The 16399-nt window shown below is 35.8% G+C and overlaps 1 protein-coding gene across 3 annotated transcripts in view; it reads left to right on the top strand.

Annotated features, from left to right (window-relative positions):
* Positions 1-16399, top strand: part of RABGAP1L (RAB GTPase activating protein 1 like) — a 247475-nt gene that overhangs the window by 21636 nt on the left and 209440 nt on the right. For all 3 annotated transcript variants that reach the window (XM_035332547.1, XM_035332548.1, XM_035332549.1), the window contains 7 exons: positions 1746-1938; positions 3259-3469; positions 6306-6480; positions 7326-7486; positions 8273-8383; positions 14170-14236; positions 15154-15256. In XM_035332547.1, coding sequence (XP_035188438.1) covers positions 1746-1938; positions 3259-3469; positions 6306-6480; positions 7326-7486; positions 8273-8383; positions 14170-14236; positions 15154-15256 — 1021 coding nt within the window. The remainder of the gene's footprint in view (positions 1-1745; positions 1939-3258; positions 3470-6305; positions 6481-7325; positions 7487-8272; positions 8384-14169; positions 14237-15153; positions 15257-16399) is intronic.

The following is a 16399-nucleotide window of genomic DNA, read 5'->3' as shown; positions in this document are numbered from 1 at the left end:
TTTTTTTTTAATTTACTTTTCTTGCTTAGTGCTACTCTAGCCATGATGAAAAACATTTCTAGAAGCTTTCTACCTCTAAATACCAGAATATTCTAGTATTTGGGTGACAGCTGTTGGGTTAATTACGAATTTCACCAATTCAGTTGCAGTAGCTGATTTACTGGTTTTGATCTTCTTTGAACAATGCACATTTTTTCCCTGTGAGATGAGAAATATTTTATCTTTGCATAACTAGCAGTTATTTACAACCAATAATTTCAGTCTAAATTAACCACTTTCAGATATAATTACTAAATAAGCTGCAAGGTAGAATCCATAAAACAACTTTACTACTGGCTATGTTGGTTTATGGTCTGAAATATTAGCATTTGTGGAAGGCTTTATTTTTTTCAAATGAATGTCTGACTATTTTCCTGTTGTTTCCATATACTTGCACCCCTCATAGGTGTGGGACAATTGGTGAAACAACTGAAGTGGATTGGATATGGCTAAGAAAATAAGATTTTTCTATAAGAAAAAATCTGCAACAAAGTCTGTTAATTTCTTTGTTTTGAATGGAGAATAAGCACACAAACCTGTTATTTGAAGAGGTGCCTGTAGGTTTTAGAGAGATGGTTGTTGGACTAGCAGTGTGAATATGTGCAGGGTACGTAATGGCATGTTGCACTGGGTTATATTTGATTTAATTTTCTTGATTCTGAGATCTTTGGTTTCAGTGTAATTTACTACTAAGCTTTGAGGTATACATTAGTGTCCTCTGAAACTAGAAACTTACTGCCAGCATTGACTGGTGGGTGGGTAGTGTAGCAGTCTGCCAGGTGAAACTAGAATGGAAGTAGCTGGCACCACTGCTGGCATGTTGTGTGCCTCAGGAGGAAGAATAACACAGCTGTGGCCAGGTTACTTGTTTTCCCAGTGCTTTTCCTCCCTGTCCCCCCTGTTTTTTTGATCTGGAAAACTAAGATGATCACCTTGTGATACATAATTATCCTTCTGTACAATTAGTGTAACAAATAGAGACTCCATATGAATAGTGTCTTTTTGATTTCTCAGAAGAATGTAATTCTGCTGTCTGTCATTTTCCGTAAGCACATATAGATCAGTGAGCAGAACTTGAGGAAGTCAAAAAATAGGATTAAACATGAATAACTAGTTGAAATGAATTGTTTTATTCAGAACATGTTTAAAAACAACAATAAAAACAAACAAACAAAAACACAACAAAACACAACTTCTTGGAGAATGCTGATTTTTTCTTACCTTTTAGAAAAAGAAGTGTAGGTAGTAGTTTGGTCATCTAAGTTACCAACATTACACAGCTTCTTCATTTGTGATAAGGTTATTTGATAGTATTGCATACCTAAAAAGAAATAAATTACTTTGTAAAGTTTTCTTAGGTTTTTTTTATTTGCACTCTAGGTTGGTAAGAAATTTAAAGACAAAATCCATATTTTTCTTACTGGTTATTGCTCATTTATATGGTAACTCATAACTGGTTTTTGTATTAAATATTAGAAAGGAAAAGATAGACTGAATATTCTTCTGAGAACGTTTCATGGATATTGGAAGCCTTTCATGAATACCATTATTTAGCAATACAGCTGTTTCAGATGTTATGATACAGTCTTACAGGCGCTTAGCGTGTTGTCCTGTTTCAGTGTTTCTTAACTTCTGCAGCAAGGTTGTAAAATATAGTAGTCAAACTACAAGTAGCTATAAAAAATGTCATACCCTTCTACTTACAGGTATTTTCAAACGGAGATGATCAGCTGGAGAAGGCAATGGAAGAGATACTGAGGGATTCTGAAAAAGACCAGAACAACTTCACTGCTTTCCAAGAAGGTTCCAGTGATGCCTGCAGCCAGTCAGCTGGAGATGGATCAGCAGGTCAAACAAATCAGCCATCTTTGCACCTTGTTTTAGACCCTTCTGCTACAGGTATTGACAAAATGCTTCCCCATCTTATGTCCTGTTCCCAATCATATCAAAGGCAGTTCTTTCCTTTTAAGCTTCAAGTTAAAATGAATATAATGCTTTCTGGAACTTCATTCTGCAACTGTTCTGGAGAATAGCTCGGGGCCTCTTCTCCATTTCAGATTAGGAGAGGGCTACAGACAGGAACAGATTGTACTCAGGTCAATACCCCTTGCTATTCAGTTTTGGTCAAGATAGTTTTGGTTTTGTCTTCAGACCTGGATGAGTCAGGACTAAGTTTCAGGTAACTTGCTGAACCTACTGTAGATGAGGTAAAGGTGCTACTGATGGAATATGAGAAATTTCATGAGTGTCTGTTGACTGCTACCTGAGAATGAGAAATACCATGAGCAGACGAATAAATGTGTTGTCCCTGGTTTTATCACCAGCTATGAATAAGAATAGTTACAGAATTGATATTTGCTAGGACTAATTGTAGTGTTTTGCTGATTTTTGAGAATTTTGTTAAAATAGGAAGAGTGAAATATATATATATATATAAAATTTTACCCCAAGCCTTTCTGTTCCTTAGGTCCAAAAATATTTAGAAGCTATTTATTAATCTGACTGAAAAATTTGCTCCTGTAGATATGATTTACACTTCTGTGACAGCTTATCTGAACTCTTGTTGGAAAGGACCTCCTGTAGAGATAATCTGATTCACAATTCTGATTTTTCTGAACTTCCACCTCTCCTTTCTTTTCTCATATGTCAAAATGTCTTTAAAAAAGGCAAACAAACAAACAAAAAAGCTCCCTCAAGTTCTTCCCCGTCCATAATAGTGTGATGGTGCAAAAAGAATGCTTCTCTTCTGCTGATGAGAGGACCAAATGGATATCCCTTTTCTTAAGCTCCCTGATGGTTCCATGCATTCATTTTCACTATCTCAGCGATGTGAACCATGTTTAATAATTCTATACAAGCTTCAAAGACATGGCTGAGAAGAGAAATAGGGACATCTTTATGCAAAAATAATGAGTAGGAATTGGGATATAGAAGGAAACCGAAGTAAAAAAACAGATGGGAATGAAGCATAAGGAAAACATGTATTTCTGTACCGCTTAAAAGAATCAAAAGGCAATTTGACCCAAAGTAATACTTGCAAACCTGCATTAGAATAGCCATAATATTAAGCTGCTGAGTGGATTTCTTACTGTTGGAGTTGGACTTTTTACTCCCATGCTTCTTAGAAGCAACAGGAGATTTTGCTCTGAAACTTATTCAGAAAACCATATGTGAAAAATAAAACCAAATGGTTAAAGAAATGTTTTCTTCATTTTTCAGAAGTGTCTGCACCAAGGCCATCTTCTCCTACTGAACCCCGGGAAGAGGACAGTGTGTTGTTTAACAAACTGACTTATTTAGGTTGCATGAAGGTGTCTGCCCCTCGGAATGAGCCAGAAGCTCTACGTGCCATGGCAAACATGAAATACTCATGTCAGGCCCCTTTACCTGTAACACTTTATGTTCCAAATGTTCCAGAAGGCTCTGTAAGGTAACGTACAAATGTTCCTTCTGTTACTTGCACAGACACGTAAAAGGCGAGTTCTGACTTTGTTACTCACGTGGGGAAGTAGAATTGTTGGATTTGGGACTAGGATTCTTGTACAGCTACAGTGGAAAACTTTGTCTTTGAAAGGGAAGCGATTAATCTGTGGAAGTGCTGCACTGATAATCGCATTCACTTCTTTGTGGTTATTTTCCTTAAACCCTATGAAGGTCAATTTGAGCCTTTTCAAACCAATGAATCCTGAAAATGAAACATGAGGCAGGAAGTCATCTTTTGAGTGTGGGATTACTCTGAGGGTCAATTTCTCTGTACTAATCATCAGTACCTGCCCACTTGTTAGCTGTAGGGCCACATAAGCATCTTGTTCAGTGATTACTGGTATTTTGGAAAGGGAGAGCTGATAATGACTGTTTTCTCCCATTTTTTTTCTAGCGTGTAATCATGTGCAAGGTAAATATGTTGAGGTAGTGGTAGTCCTGCAGGTCTTGGGTTAGCTGAGGGAGTTTGTTTTACTCTTTCATTCTTCTTGAGGGATTGAGATGTTAGTCTCTACTTCCAGACATAGCTATGGTAAAGCCAGGTCTCACCTGTGCCTGCCTCACAAGGCATATGTTGATTATCTCCAAATAGTAGAAACCATTTTTTGGTTCCCTGTGAGAAGGGTCTTTTAATTAGTGATGAAAGTGTTCTGTTAATCAGAATGCAATAAAGGTGTATCTGCAGTGGCCCTGCATCCAGAAGCAGGGAGCATCTTAATATTCAGGGGTTTTTATTTTTATTTATTTATTTTAACTCTGTAGTTGAGATTTCTGAAGAATCTGGTTAGATTTCCTTCATTTCCAGTCTTCCTTTGGCAAGAGACACGGATTCTTGGTCTAATTTAACTCTTGTCCTCAGTTTCTTGATAAATTAAATGTCTGAGCTTCTAGACCTTCATCTTCATCTTCTTGTGAAAACTGTGTTGACTATAATCTTGCCTAGATAGAGAAAGCTTTAAGCATATAAATTTTCTTCCATTTTGGTCTTTGAACTCAATTTAAGATTTCATTTGAGGTTATGGCAATGCTTCATTTGAATTAGGAAATTGCGCTGCATGCTTTAAGTATGGCAGCTGTCACATGGCCGTTAGATGTTGGGTTTGCTGTACTTATTTTCATAGATGCTGCGGCCATTCAAGAAGGTAGTTTTCTTGCAAGTAAAAATTCAGGTTCCTTTTATCTTTAATTGCAGAGGGCCAACCGCAAGGTAAAGATGGCATAAGAATCTGTGTAGAACTGTAAAGTCGAACCCCTGTGTGGTATAATATGCTCCATCGAAGTTCAAGTGACATCACTGCCATCTTTGAGGAGTGTTTCCATTCCTAATACCTGGCCACTTGTTATCTGAAGTTCTATTTCACATGTCCCTCCAATATTACAGTATGCTGAATCCTCTCTGGGCTTTTCTTGCCTTTGGAAGAATACTTCTTTATTGTTCCTGACTCGGGATTCTGTTCAAATAACTAATGTGTAGTCAGCCTTGGTGTGAATGTGCATGTGCATAAAGAGTGAGAAGACAGAGGAGGCCTGTGTAGCTCTGTTACTGCTTGAAATTCATTGTGCAGTTGTCCATTGTGAGCACACCACCCCGTTCTCTTTAAAGTTTCTCAAATACTCTTTGGATCGTTCTAGGAGTTCAGAATGAGTTTAAAGCTTTGTATGAGCCCTTAGAGTAGTGTAAGTGGCATTTAGGTGGGAAGGACTGTATGGGAAGGTGTGTATACTCTTCTGGTGCTGCTGAAGCAAAAGTTATCCTGCCTGAGGGTATGACTATATTTGCAGCCAGCATACTGATAACCCAGAGCATTACACAGCAATTTCTTCTTGATGGAGCTACACACAGAGTGTTGTTGCTGTGATCTTTTCTTATTATCATGTGTTTTCTATGTTTATTTTCGTAGTTGTTAATGCAATTTTCTTGCAGTTTTTTTTAGAGAAACAAACACAAAACTTTCATTAATTACACTGATTAATCTTTTCAGTGCTAAGGTTGTTTTCTAGTATGATAAACTTTTTTTTTCTGTTGTTGTTTAAAAAAAAAAAAAAAACACAAAGAAAAAATGTGGCACCTTGAAGTGTTTCAAGGGAGTTAATATATTTGTTACAGATGTATTGGTCTACTAAAGTTTTCTGAGATTACAAAGATGAGGAGGATGAAGAGCCTAATTCCAGTGGAAATGGTGTTAGTCTTTGAGCACAAGCCTGTTTGATAAATATATATAATTTATTATTAATTTTCCATAAATACCTTAATTAGCTCAAAAGATAGGGCAGGATAATAAATCCAGATGTTCATGGCAGACTGGATTTTACATTTTTTGGTGCTTTTAAAGTTGTTGTGATTCATGATCACCTAACATAGCAGGGATTGTTTACTAAGATATATAGTTTTACATGTTCTGCATAAACAGTGCTTTCTTAAACGGATTTTTCTTTGGTCTTTGTATGCAAATCATGTTTTCACGGCTGCTGTGGTTTCTACATTTCTGCTTTTGTTTCTCATAAATGATCGCAGAGCAATGATGGTCTGTATTATTGCGTGAGATGGATGTACTATATTTGTCTTATGGAGTGTAATAGTGGCTTGATTTGTTTTAAAACTAGAAATATTTACATCATAAAGCTGGAACCTGACATATCTGTTCCTACTCTGCAGCTTGTATGCTTGAATTTAATAGTAATTACAGTTTAGATATTTTTTTAATTGCAGAAAAATATTTTAGTTATGTCTGTTTGTTTCAGTGACCTTTTTACTTGATCTTCCCTGTTCCTTCCCTCCACAGAATAATAGATCAATCAAGCAATGTGGAGAAAGCTTCTTTTCCAATCTATAAGGTGCTGTTTTGTGTGCGTGGACAAACTGGAACTTCAGAGAGTGATTGTTTTGCATTCACTGAAAGCAGTTGTGGAACAGAAGAGTTCCAGATTCATGTTTTTTCCTGTGAGATTAAAGAGGCAGTAAGTATTAAATGTTCTATAGTGACTCATATGAAGGATGCAAGGCGTATCTGAAAAAGTTGTTCCTGATGTGGAAACATATATATTGCCTTGAAAAATATTGTAACGTGTAATGGATTTTACAAAACGTGCATGTGGTCATATGTGAATATTAATACAAGTTAAAACTTATACTCTAGAAAGCCTAGATTTAAGGTAAGTATTTTGTTTTTTAGGCATAATTTGGGTAGGTTTCAGACTCATTTTACAATGTAGATCTTTGAGAGTTACAATGAATCATCTTACAGAACTATGGTTGCCCTATACATTTTGGCAAGAATTGCATGGTAGTTTGAGAGAAGGATTTTCTAGGGTGGAAAAATAAAGGATGAAAAAGAAAAATCTCATTTTTTAACGTTTGCATGAGCAAGCTGTGAGATGTATTTTCAAATGCAGTACTTGAAATATCAATTGTTAGGGTCCTCTAATGGTCTGCATTCCCAGTCTTGTAATGTGTATTAACTTACTGAGCATTACAGCAGGCGTGAATATGATATGAATAGAAATAGGTAATATTACTATTGAATTAGCTTGGCTATTAAACACCAGATATGAAAGGTGTGCGTGTTGGTAGTGTTTTTTTTTTTTGTTTGTTTGTTTTGTTTTGTTTTGTTTTGTTTTGTTTTTCTTTGGTATAAAAGGCAAATGACGAAAATCTTAGAATTGACTGAATTTGGGATTGAGTTCAGAAACTTGTATAACTGAATTTGTTCCTTAAGATAGCATATCACAATACAACATTAAAATATACTGTTTTTTTTTTTTTTTTTTTTAATAATACCACTAGTTCTTTTGCTTTTCTGCAGGTTAGCCGAATTTTATATAGTTTCTCAACAGCATTCAAACGTTCTTCCAAACAAGCATCTGATCATGTTAAGGACTTTGTTCTTCCTACTCCAGATAGTGATGTGTACACTTTCAGTGTTTCCTTAGAAGTCAAAGAAGATGATGGAAAAGGAAATTTTAGGTAAGCTGAATGGAAAAGTAGAAATCTTTCCGAATCATGCATGCTTGCAAAATTTACAACTACTATGTTGCAGTGAAACTCATTTGACTTCTTTCCATAAGCAGACTCACTATAAGTAGAAAGCTGTTGCTTTGTTTTTACAATTTTTTTCTCTGTATATTTTCTATATAAAGGTTAAAAAATCATCATCCATTTTTCAAATTAGCTTCTTTTAAAGACATTTTTTGATAGAGATGCTCAGTGTAGGTCTGTACAAATGGAAAAGACAGGAAGTCTGTACAAACTTCTGTTAAAACTGTTTTTCTGTATAAATAAAGTTTAGTACTCTTTTAATTGAGATTTTTGTAAGCTAATTAATTCCAAATTCATTGTAAGTTTAGAAAACTGTAAACTACTCTGAGCATTACAGGGGAACAAAATATTTTTTGCTTAACAGTTAATTACATCAGTTTTGGAATAGAGGAGAGAGTTGATGATAAGAGTTGGTAATGTGAAAATGTGCTATTTGGTTTTTGCTTCATAGGTAGCACACTTGTTATTATTTCAAAACCCAAAATACCCCATGAATTTTTGGATATGTGGGCCTGATAAATCCTGTGGGCAGTTAGGATGCTACATACGAGTCAAAGTCACACTTCAGTGGCTGTTTATTAACTTATGATTAAATTATGAGAGGTTCTCTCAAATTAACTTACCCTCTAAGTTGGTTACTACTGTCTCTTCTGTATTTAACAGTTCATCTTCTCTATCTGTACTAAAGGAGCTTTTTTATTATTATTCTTTTAGCCCAGTACCAAAGGATAGAGATAAATTGTATTTCAAACTTAAACAGGGAATTGAGAAGAAAGTGGTCATTACAGTTCAACAGCTCTCGAACAAAGAACTGGCCATTGAAAGGTAAGAGTAATAAGATAATGCAGATTAAGTTTTTGTGAGAAAAATATTTAATCTACTTTTCCCTAGCTTTGCAGGTTATGTGGCAGAAAGAAAAACAACAGTAACACAGTATTATTGGATAATATAATTAATTTCTATGTGCAGTTCAGTTTCAAATTTCTCTTGAATTAATTTGTGTGATTTTTAAGGTGGAAACAAGATGTCTTGGAAACATAGTATGTAATAGTCAAACTTTTTTTTTGCATTTTAATAGTATTTTTTGAATGTGCTGTTAGGATACTTATGGCATGCAAATACTTTTGATTTTCCTTTTTGTTGTTCTTAAGTAATGCAGAATCACACATTTATTGTAAGGCTGCATTATCCGCATCTCACTATTTAGAGAAAGTGATCAAGTTAGATTGTCTGAGCTATGTTAAACTCTGGAGAATACTTTTCCATTAGATCAATGTACTAGAGCAGTACAAATTTGGACTCAACCCAGTGCTTAGAAGAAGCAATCTCTTGTTGGAGTCTTCAAGATCAGTAGGATTTCATTGTATTTTTTTTTTTATATATATATAGTATGTTTCTAATGTTTAAGTAATGGTGAAGATCTCGGGACTGGTTGATAACCCATAGTTTTATTCACTAAAGTTATTAGTGAAGTTATGATATAAGTAAATATTATATTTACTGGAAATTAAATAAGGGGAAACTCTTTTAGACAGAATAATTTGATCTTTGTGCAGGACATTTGCACAAGAAGCAGACCATGTATGTGAAAAATAACAGTTAATGGGTTCATTAACAGTAGACTCTTGCTGCTACAACAATAGTGGGTATTGTCTTAGCTTAAATTAGAAAATTCCTTTTTGATATCTCAATTTTTAAAAAGAGCAAATGCCACCAGATGGCAATCTTATCAAAAAAGTAACAATAGGAGAATTCAAATTTATTGAAAAGGGAATTCAGGATAACAGGAGAATCAAAAAACCTGATTGATCTGTGTGCTTTCAAGGTATCTTTTTCAAAAATGAAACAAACATTTAGACGAGGGATATAGAACAGAGATTTTTAATGATAACGCTTTTGTATTGTAAAACTGTGCTTTTGCTACTCATCAGTTTAAAAAAATCTATTTTCACTAGGATTAAACTTTTAATTTATGTTGGCTTGAAATTTCAATTCATGAATGATGAACTATTTTAAGAATTTCTGAATAACACTGAATATACATCATTTTCCTTGTGGGGGACCTTGAGGGGTCTGTTTTTTTTTGTTTTTCTCCCAAAACTGCCTTCATTAGAATTGAGCTTTTATTTTGGTGTTATTTAGGATGATTCAATTTGGATGTTATTTTTATCACCACAAACTTTGCTGATAAAAGTCATGTAATTGATACGACACACACAAGCTTGGAAGCCATTTTATACACTCTCAGAGCATAACATAATATATATTATATAATAGTGCAATACAAATGGTGTAAAAGATCAATTGAGCTTGCCTAAGAGAACACCAAAAGTCTCAGAAGTATTTATAAGTGAAATTATAATGCAAAAAGGAGGCTGTTGCTAAAGAAATTTGGTCTCTGATCTAAAGAGATCCAGACTCTTTATTTACGCTCTCAGAAAATGAACCTGGTACCACTGGCAGAACCTCTGCTGATGCCACTTCCTTGCGTTCAGGCTGGGCCCTTGGCTGGGTTGGATAACACAGGTTACCCACAGCCAAGATACTCTGTCCCTTCCTACCTTTGTGGCCTGTTCTTGAACAAGTCCTGGGGAGCTTGCCTGTTTTTATCTTGGTTGGAGCAGGTAAAGAAGCGATGTTCACTCCTGTCTCCCAGGTTTGAGTCATGGTGGCACTACACTGGTTTGTTCCCCCAGTGTGGGATATCAAGTCTCTGTCTACGGGGTTCAGGAAGAAAATTTAAGTTACTAATTAGGGGGCTTTAAGAGTTGTTCTGGAGAGTGAAACAGCCTTTCATTCGGAGAGGTTCTAGGACTGACACTTTGTTTTAAAACAGTGGTGTTTAAATATACTGTGCTACCATTCGTACAGGAGAGTTACTTACAAGTTATGTAGATATTCCTTAGGTTAAGGTCTAGACTTGATGTCTTTAGAAGTGATGTGCAGAATATTGGCTGGTTGCTGAGTGTTACTGGAAAACTCTTATAGATCAGAAGAGTTGGACTTGATGATCCTTAAGGGTCCCTTCCAACTCAGGATATTCTATGATTCTATGATCATGTTACCATGTTAATGTAATACCACTGGCTTTATTCGTGGGTAGCATTTGTATTTATATAAATGAAAATCTATATTAGTGAGGAATACCTTAAATTCTTTTTTTTACAGGTGTAGAAACTAGCTGAGTTTAAACAGAGTAGTGTACCTGCATGTAGCCACTTGATAGTCACCTCTGAGTGCAGAAAAGCCACAGGTCAGAAATGGCAGGACCGAAGCCCATGGTCTTTACAGGTCTTTCTGAAACTGAGGTGTGTGGTAGGGCATTTTCATTCTTCTGAAGGTGATGTTCGTAGTTGTCATTTTTACATCTGAAATTGGAGGCTGAGCATAGTGACAACTGTTTGTGTAAAACTGAGCTCCTCTGCAAGCAAAGGTCTTGAGCCCCTTTAGTTCAGTTAAACTGAGTTTAGTCTTTTGAACTTCAAACAGAAGCCCTGACTCTTCCAGTAGCAGGATGTCGCCAGTCATCCGAAGTACCTATTTCTGAGAGGCAGGGGCTGCTTGTTTCTGACTCCTGTTCTTTTAGAAGCATACTTCTCAAAGATCTTGGCTGCCACATGTCAGAACTTTTGTGTGCATCTGAGAGAAGCACAGCAAGAGCTGGGATCTGTGAGCTGTTGCCTTTGAAAAGCATGGTTATTTTGCCTACATCTGAATCTCAGCCTTAGTGTTTTCTTTAGTAGATGTGCCAGAAGCTGATGACCCCTCTCTTGTTATAAGTTATAGCTTATTCTTAGCTATTTCTACCTCAGGAACTAAAAATAGTGCAGTTGGTCTACTGTAACATTCTGCCCGGTCTAATTAGTCCTCCAGAGAAGTCTGCTCATGTGGTTAAGTACAAGTCCTAGCATCCTAGCTACCGTTGTTTTACGTGGCACTGCCTTAGGCTGTATAGATACATCTGCATTGCTGCCTAATGTTTCATTTACCACTTCACTTCTTAGGACTTTAGTAGTGCAGGAGTATGGGTAAGAAAAAATACCATTATGGATGTAAGTTAATGTTTAAAAGTAATGAGGTAGAAAACAAAAATCATATATCCAAATGTGCTAGGGCCAAAAGTAATAGATGATGTACTCATAGCTTATGTTAAGACTATCTTTTGCAGTTCATATAGCATTACTGAAACAGTAATTGCTATGCTATCTCTGATGATAGTGTTCTTGCCTGAAAGCTGTGAAGCTATTCTGTCTTCACTACTTTCCTATGACTGTTCAAATGATGTCTTACAATTTCTGCTTGCTGAGAAACCTAAATTTTCCTTTGGATAACTGGCCCAGATGACAGAAGAGCTTTTGTTGAGCCTTAGAGAAGGTGGGAATGGGAGCTTCTCGTAGTGCTTTCCCATAGCTCATGGGGGTACAGAGGAGAAGGAGCCAGACTCTTCTTGGGAGTGTGGAATGGTAGGATTAGAGTCAATGGACACAAGTTACTTCCCTGGAAACTCCTCTGAGTTAGGCCAGTTGTTGTCAATACAAAGGAAATTGAGCCCTGGAACAGATTGCCCAGAGAAGTTATTTACTTTCTTTTTTTTTTTTTCTTTTTTTTTTTTCTTATTTGAGATCTAACATTAAAAAGTCTGTGCAAAACAGCTTGCACCTTGTGTTATAAATGTATAATTTGGTTCAATATTTTTCATTCATCATGGAGTATGCTCAAAGGACAGAAATATAAAGGTGATTTGCAGAAACTTCAGAACTGAATTTGTGCTTTCAATAGTCAGGAAGTTCAAAAGTTTAAATGATTGTTTACAAATATTTCAACTTTTTTTTTTGCCTTTTAACTAGAAATCTTTTTAATCTTTTTTGATACTTTTAAATGACTGTACTGGAATTCTGGAATTCAAAACCCTGGCTTATTTACTGTCTCCATGGCAGAGTAATCTCAGAGTTGCTAAATGGGCATAAAACTTCCGTTGTCTTTCCTGCTTAGGTTGGAAACTCTTTAAGGCAGAAGCTGCTTCCTACTCTTTCATGCATGCACCTTTTAAATTGTGGATGATGGTAGGATTCCTCAAAGTCTTGTTATCTTGATTTCCTTAGTAGGATGACAACAACAAAGCTTTATAGAGGGCTATAGTATGGAATATTGCGTATGGTTCTGGGCCCCCCAGTTCAAGGACACAGAACTGCTTGAGAGAGCCCAGCGCAGAGCCCCAGGGATGATTAAGGGAGTGGAGCATCTCCCTTACGAGGGAAGGCTGAGGGAGCCGGGTCTCTGTAGCTTAGAGAAGAGGAGACGGAGGGGTGACCTCATTAATGTTTTTAAATATGTAAAGGGTGAGTGTCAGGAGGATGGAGCCAGGCTCTTCTTGGTGACACCCAGTGATAGGACAAGGGGCAATGGGTGTAAGCTGGAATGTAGGAGGCTCTGCTTAAATATGAGACAAAACTATTTTACGGTGAGGGTGACAGAACACTGGAACAGGCTGCCCAGGGAGGTTGTGCAGTCTTCTCTGGAGACTTTCAAAACCCACCTGGATGCGTTCCTGTGTGACCTGAGGTAGGTGTTCCTGCTCTGGCAGGGGGATTGGACTAGATGATATTTCAAGGTCCCTTCCAATCCCTAACATTCTGTGATACAATTCCTATTATGTGATCAATAAGTATAACTAAACAAGAGGTGCATCTTGAGATAGCTGCTGGTTGTTAAAATGCCATTAAAACCCAAGAAGAAAGCATGACCTGTGTCTAAAGTGAAGGAGACGGTAGAGAATAGGCATACGTACAGAAGTGGTTACTAGGACGTTGAACTATCCCAGGATACTTAAGGAGGTGATTTTTGCTCTTGGCAAAGGGAAAGGGTGAGAGAAAGGTATGAGCCTACTGGCTCTGGTTTATCAAATCACTTTTGGTATGCAGTGAAGATAATGGGACTGGTATAGAATCTATTTGAGCAAAATTAAACCTAGCTGTACTACTTTAATACTGTGTGTCGTAGGGCTATGGTGTTTTTTTTATTTCATCCTGGTCATGTGAATCACATATGTTGTCACAAGAGATCGGCAATATAAAAGTGGATCTGCAAAATACAGAGCTTTGGTCTTAAGAAAGAGAGAACAGAAGTCTAAAAATAGAGCAAATCCTTATTTTAAGGGTCTGTGAGGCTAGGTGATGCTACACCAGTGAGGTTATGAGTGATACAGTATGTGAAATTGTTACATTCATTTGGTTGTATGAAAGCAATTTTAAAAATAACTTTTAAATTCATTTTCTCTAGGGACTGAGTGTATTTCTTCTATCCAATCTCTTACTAACGTACATGAATTGTTGGTATCTTTAAAGCTAGTATTTTAAGTTGTCTTTAAGAATAATTGTTTCTTCATAGGTTAGACACCAATTTCTGTTGTCTTTATTCTGGAAAATAATTTCATTGTCACTTCTGTAATCTATGTTGTGATATTTCCTGAGCATTACCATAACACTAGCAAAAAAATTACTTAGAAAGATTTTCTTTAAATTCGCGGCAGTAGGTAGCTGTCTCATTATGCTCAATAAAATATTTTTATCTTTGAAATGCTAATATTTTTTTTTTTTAATAAAACTTCACAGATGCTTTGGGATGCTACTAAGCCCTGGACGAAATGTGAAGAACAGTGACATGCATTTACTAGACATGGTAATGCTTAGTTCTAATAGTCCACTTAAAAAGATACAGGTGATTTAAAAACCAAATGAAAAACAAACAGAAAAAATACAACCAAAGAAAAGCACCCCTGAAAAGTAAAACTCCCATTGTTTGTTTTTGTTTGCTTTTGTTTCTTAAATCCTGGATTTTATATCTTAGAACTAGAAACAGATGGTATGTGTAATGGACAAAATATTTCAATTAATTTCAAAACCTGTGGCATCTGTTTTTGTTAAATTGATGAAGACAACGTTCTGATAGCTGGTTATTATTTTATATTTTATATTATCATTATTTTATTATATATATTATATGTATATATTTGATATATATTATATTATTTTATTACATATACAATATATATAATACTATATATAATATATATAATATTATATATATATTATATATAATATTATATAATATATATATATTATTATTATTATTTTATAACGAAGATTTCTTTATTGTGTTACACATGTTGCCTGAAAATATAGAGCAAGTAATTGAATTGTTTTTATATATATACACACACTTGGGCATTAGGGAGGTGGTGTTATTTTTTCCACGTTGCTGAAAACTTTGCCATTATTTGCTTCATTTGAATTTAAATTCTTGCTCAGAACTTGAAGTAGTCACTTGTCTTTTATAATAAACGTTTAAAAAGTATGTTGGTAAGCTGTCTTACCTTCAGTTTCTTATATAATTGGGAAAAAAGAGAAATATATATATTTCTTTTTTCTCTTCCCTATACCCTTTTTCAATACATTATATCCTATTCTTTATTTAGGTTGTGTTTTCTAGATTGAAGACAATGTTACTCTGAACTTCCCAGAACTATTTTCTCCACTCCCAGTCTCTTTGATCTGCAGTCATGGCTCTAGTAAAATCCTGTATGTTTTTATTTTTAGGAATCCATGGGAAAGAGTTCTGATGGGAAGGCTTACATAATTACTGGAATATGGAATCCTAATGCACCGATGTTTCTAGTACTTAATGAGGAAACACCAAAAGGTAATTTAATTCTTAAATTTGTTTTTTATATGACAAGAGTTTGATGTATGTGTGTTATCCTGGGAATCGTGGTGTATATGTCTGAGTACATAGACCATCATGTTCCAAGCGTCCATGGCTAAAAGCAGAACTTCTGTATATAAATGTATGTGACATAGACATGCAATGTTCATAGAGCTATGTGTTGCTGATCTGGGGATACTAAACTAGTGTTTGGGGCTTATGTTCCTACTCCCTGGTTATCAAGATTTTTGGACTTAAACACTCGGAAGTTGTTTTTTCCCCTTCTGTAGTCAGCAAAGCAGTATAAAACCTAGGCATTGCTGTTCTTTTTCTTTTAACTTTGAAGTGAGATGATTACGAATAGCATTACATCTCCTTCAATTTTGGGAAGGTGGAAACAATGCATGGAAGTGCTTCAATATTTAGCACAGTTCCTTATCCTTAGAATTGATGTTCTCTGACGTGATGTGAAGTTTGGCTGCAGAACTGGAATTTGTTTTCTGTCCCAAGGCAGAGCTCGTATCAGTTGCGTAAAGACATATCTAAGTATATACAGTCAGTGGTGTTGTTCTTGCTGCTCGATTTTCAAATCACATTATTTCTAGTAGTGTGTAGGCTACTGTGTGAAACTACTTGCTGTGAAGCTTGACATGGTTTCCATTTTAAGATACGACTTTGTGTTTGCATGTGGCTTTTGTTGTTTTTTAAATTCCCACTTGCCTCTTTGGTCTTGTGAGAAATACCTCAATAATTTTCTCAGACAGGGTCTTCTGTAAAGCTATTTTATTTGCGATTGCAGTGGTGGGCATCCTGCAAGCCAGGAGTGCCCAGCAAAAGTGTATCATAACCTTTTCTTCCCTATTACCCAACGCTTGATTCCTCCTGTTTCCTCGTTGACCGAGTACTATGGGTTCACAAACTACTTGATGCTTATTACTATACCATATATGTACAATTTTATTTGACCAACCATTAATTTCTCCTTTTTCCTTTGTTTTCTATCCTTATCCTCTCCTGACTAGAGGGCCCATTATTTTTTGTTGTTATTGATTTTTGCACTGCTCCTCCTGTTTTTCTTAGCTATCCTCCTTATTTTGGGACAGTGGGACCTTCCCCTTATCTGCTTAACACTTTGAATCT

Source organism: Oxyura jamaicensis, chromosome 8, assembly GCF_011077185.1.
Source record: "Oxyura jamaicensis isolate SHBP4307 breed ruddy duck chromosome 8, BPBGC_Ojam_1.0, whole genome shotgun sequence".
NCBI classification, from domain to species: domain Eukaryota; kingdom Metazoa; phylum Chordata; class Aves; order Anseriformes; family Anatidae; genus Oxyura; species Oxyura jamaicensis.
The sequence above is the reverse complement of the archived record's forward strand: the minus strand, read 5'-3'. Positions and strand labels throughout refer to the sequence as shown.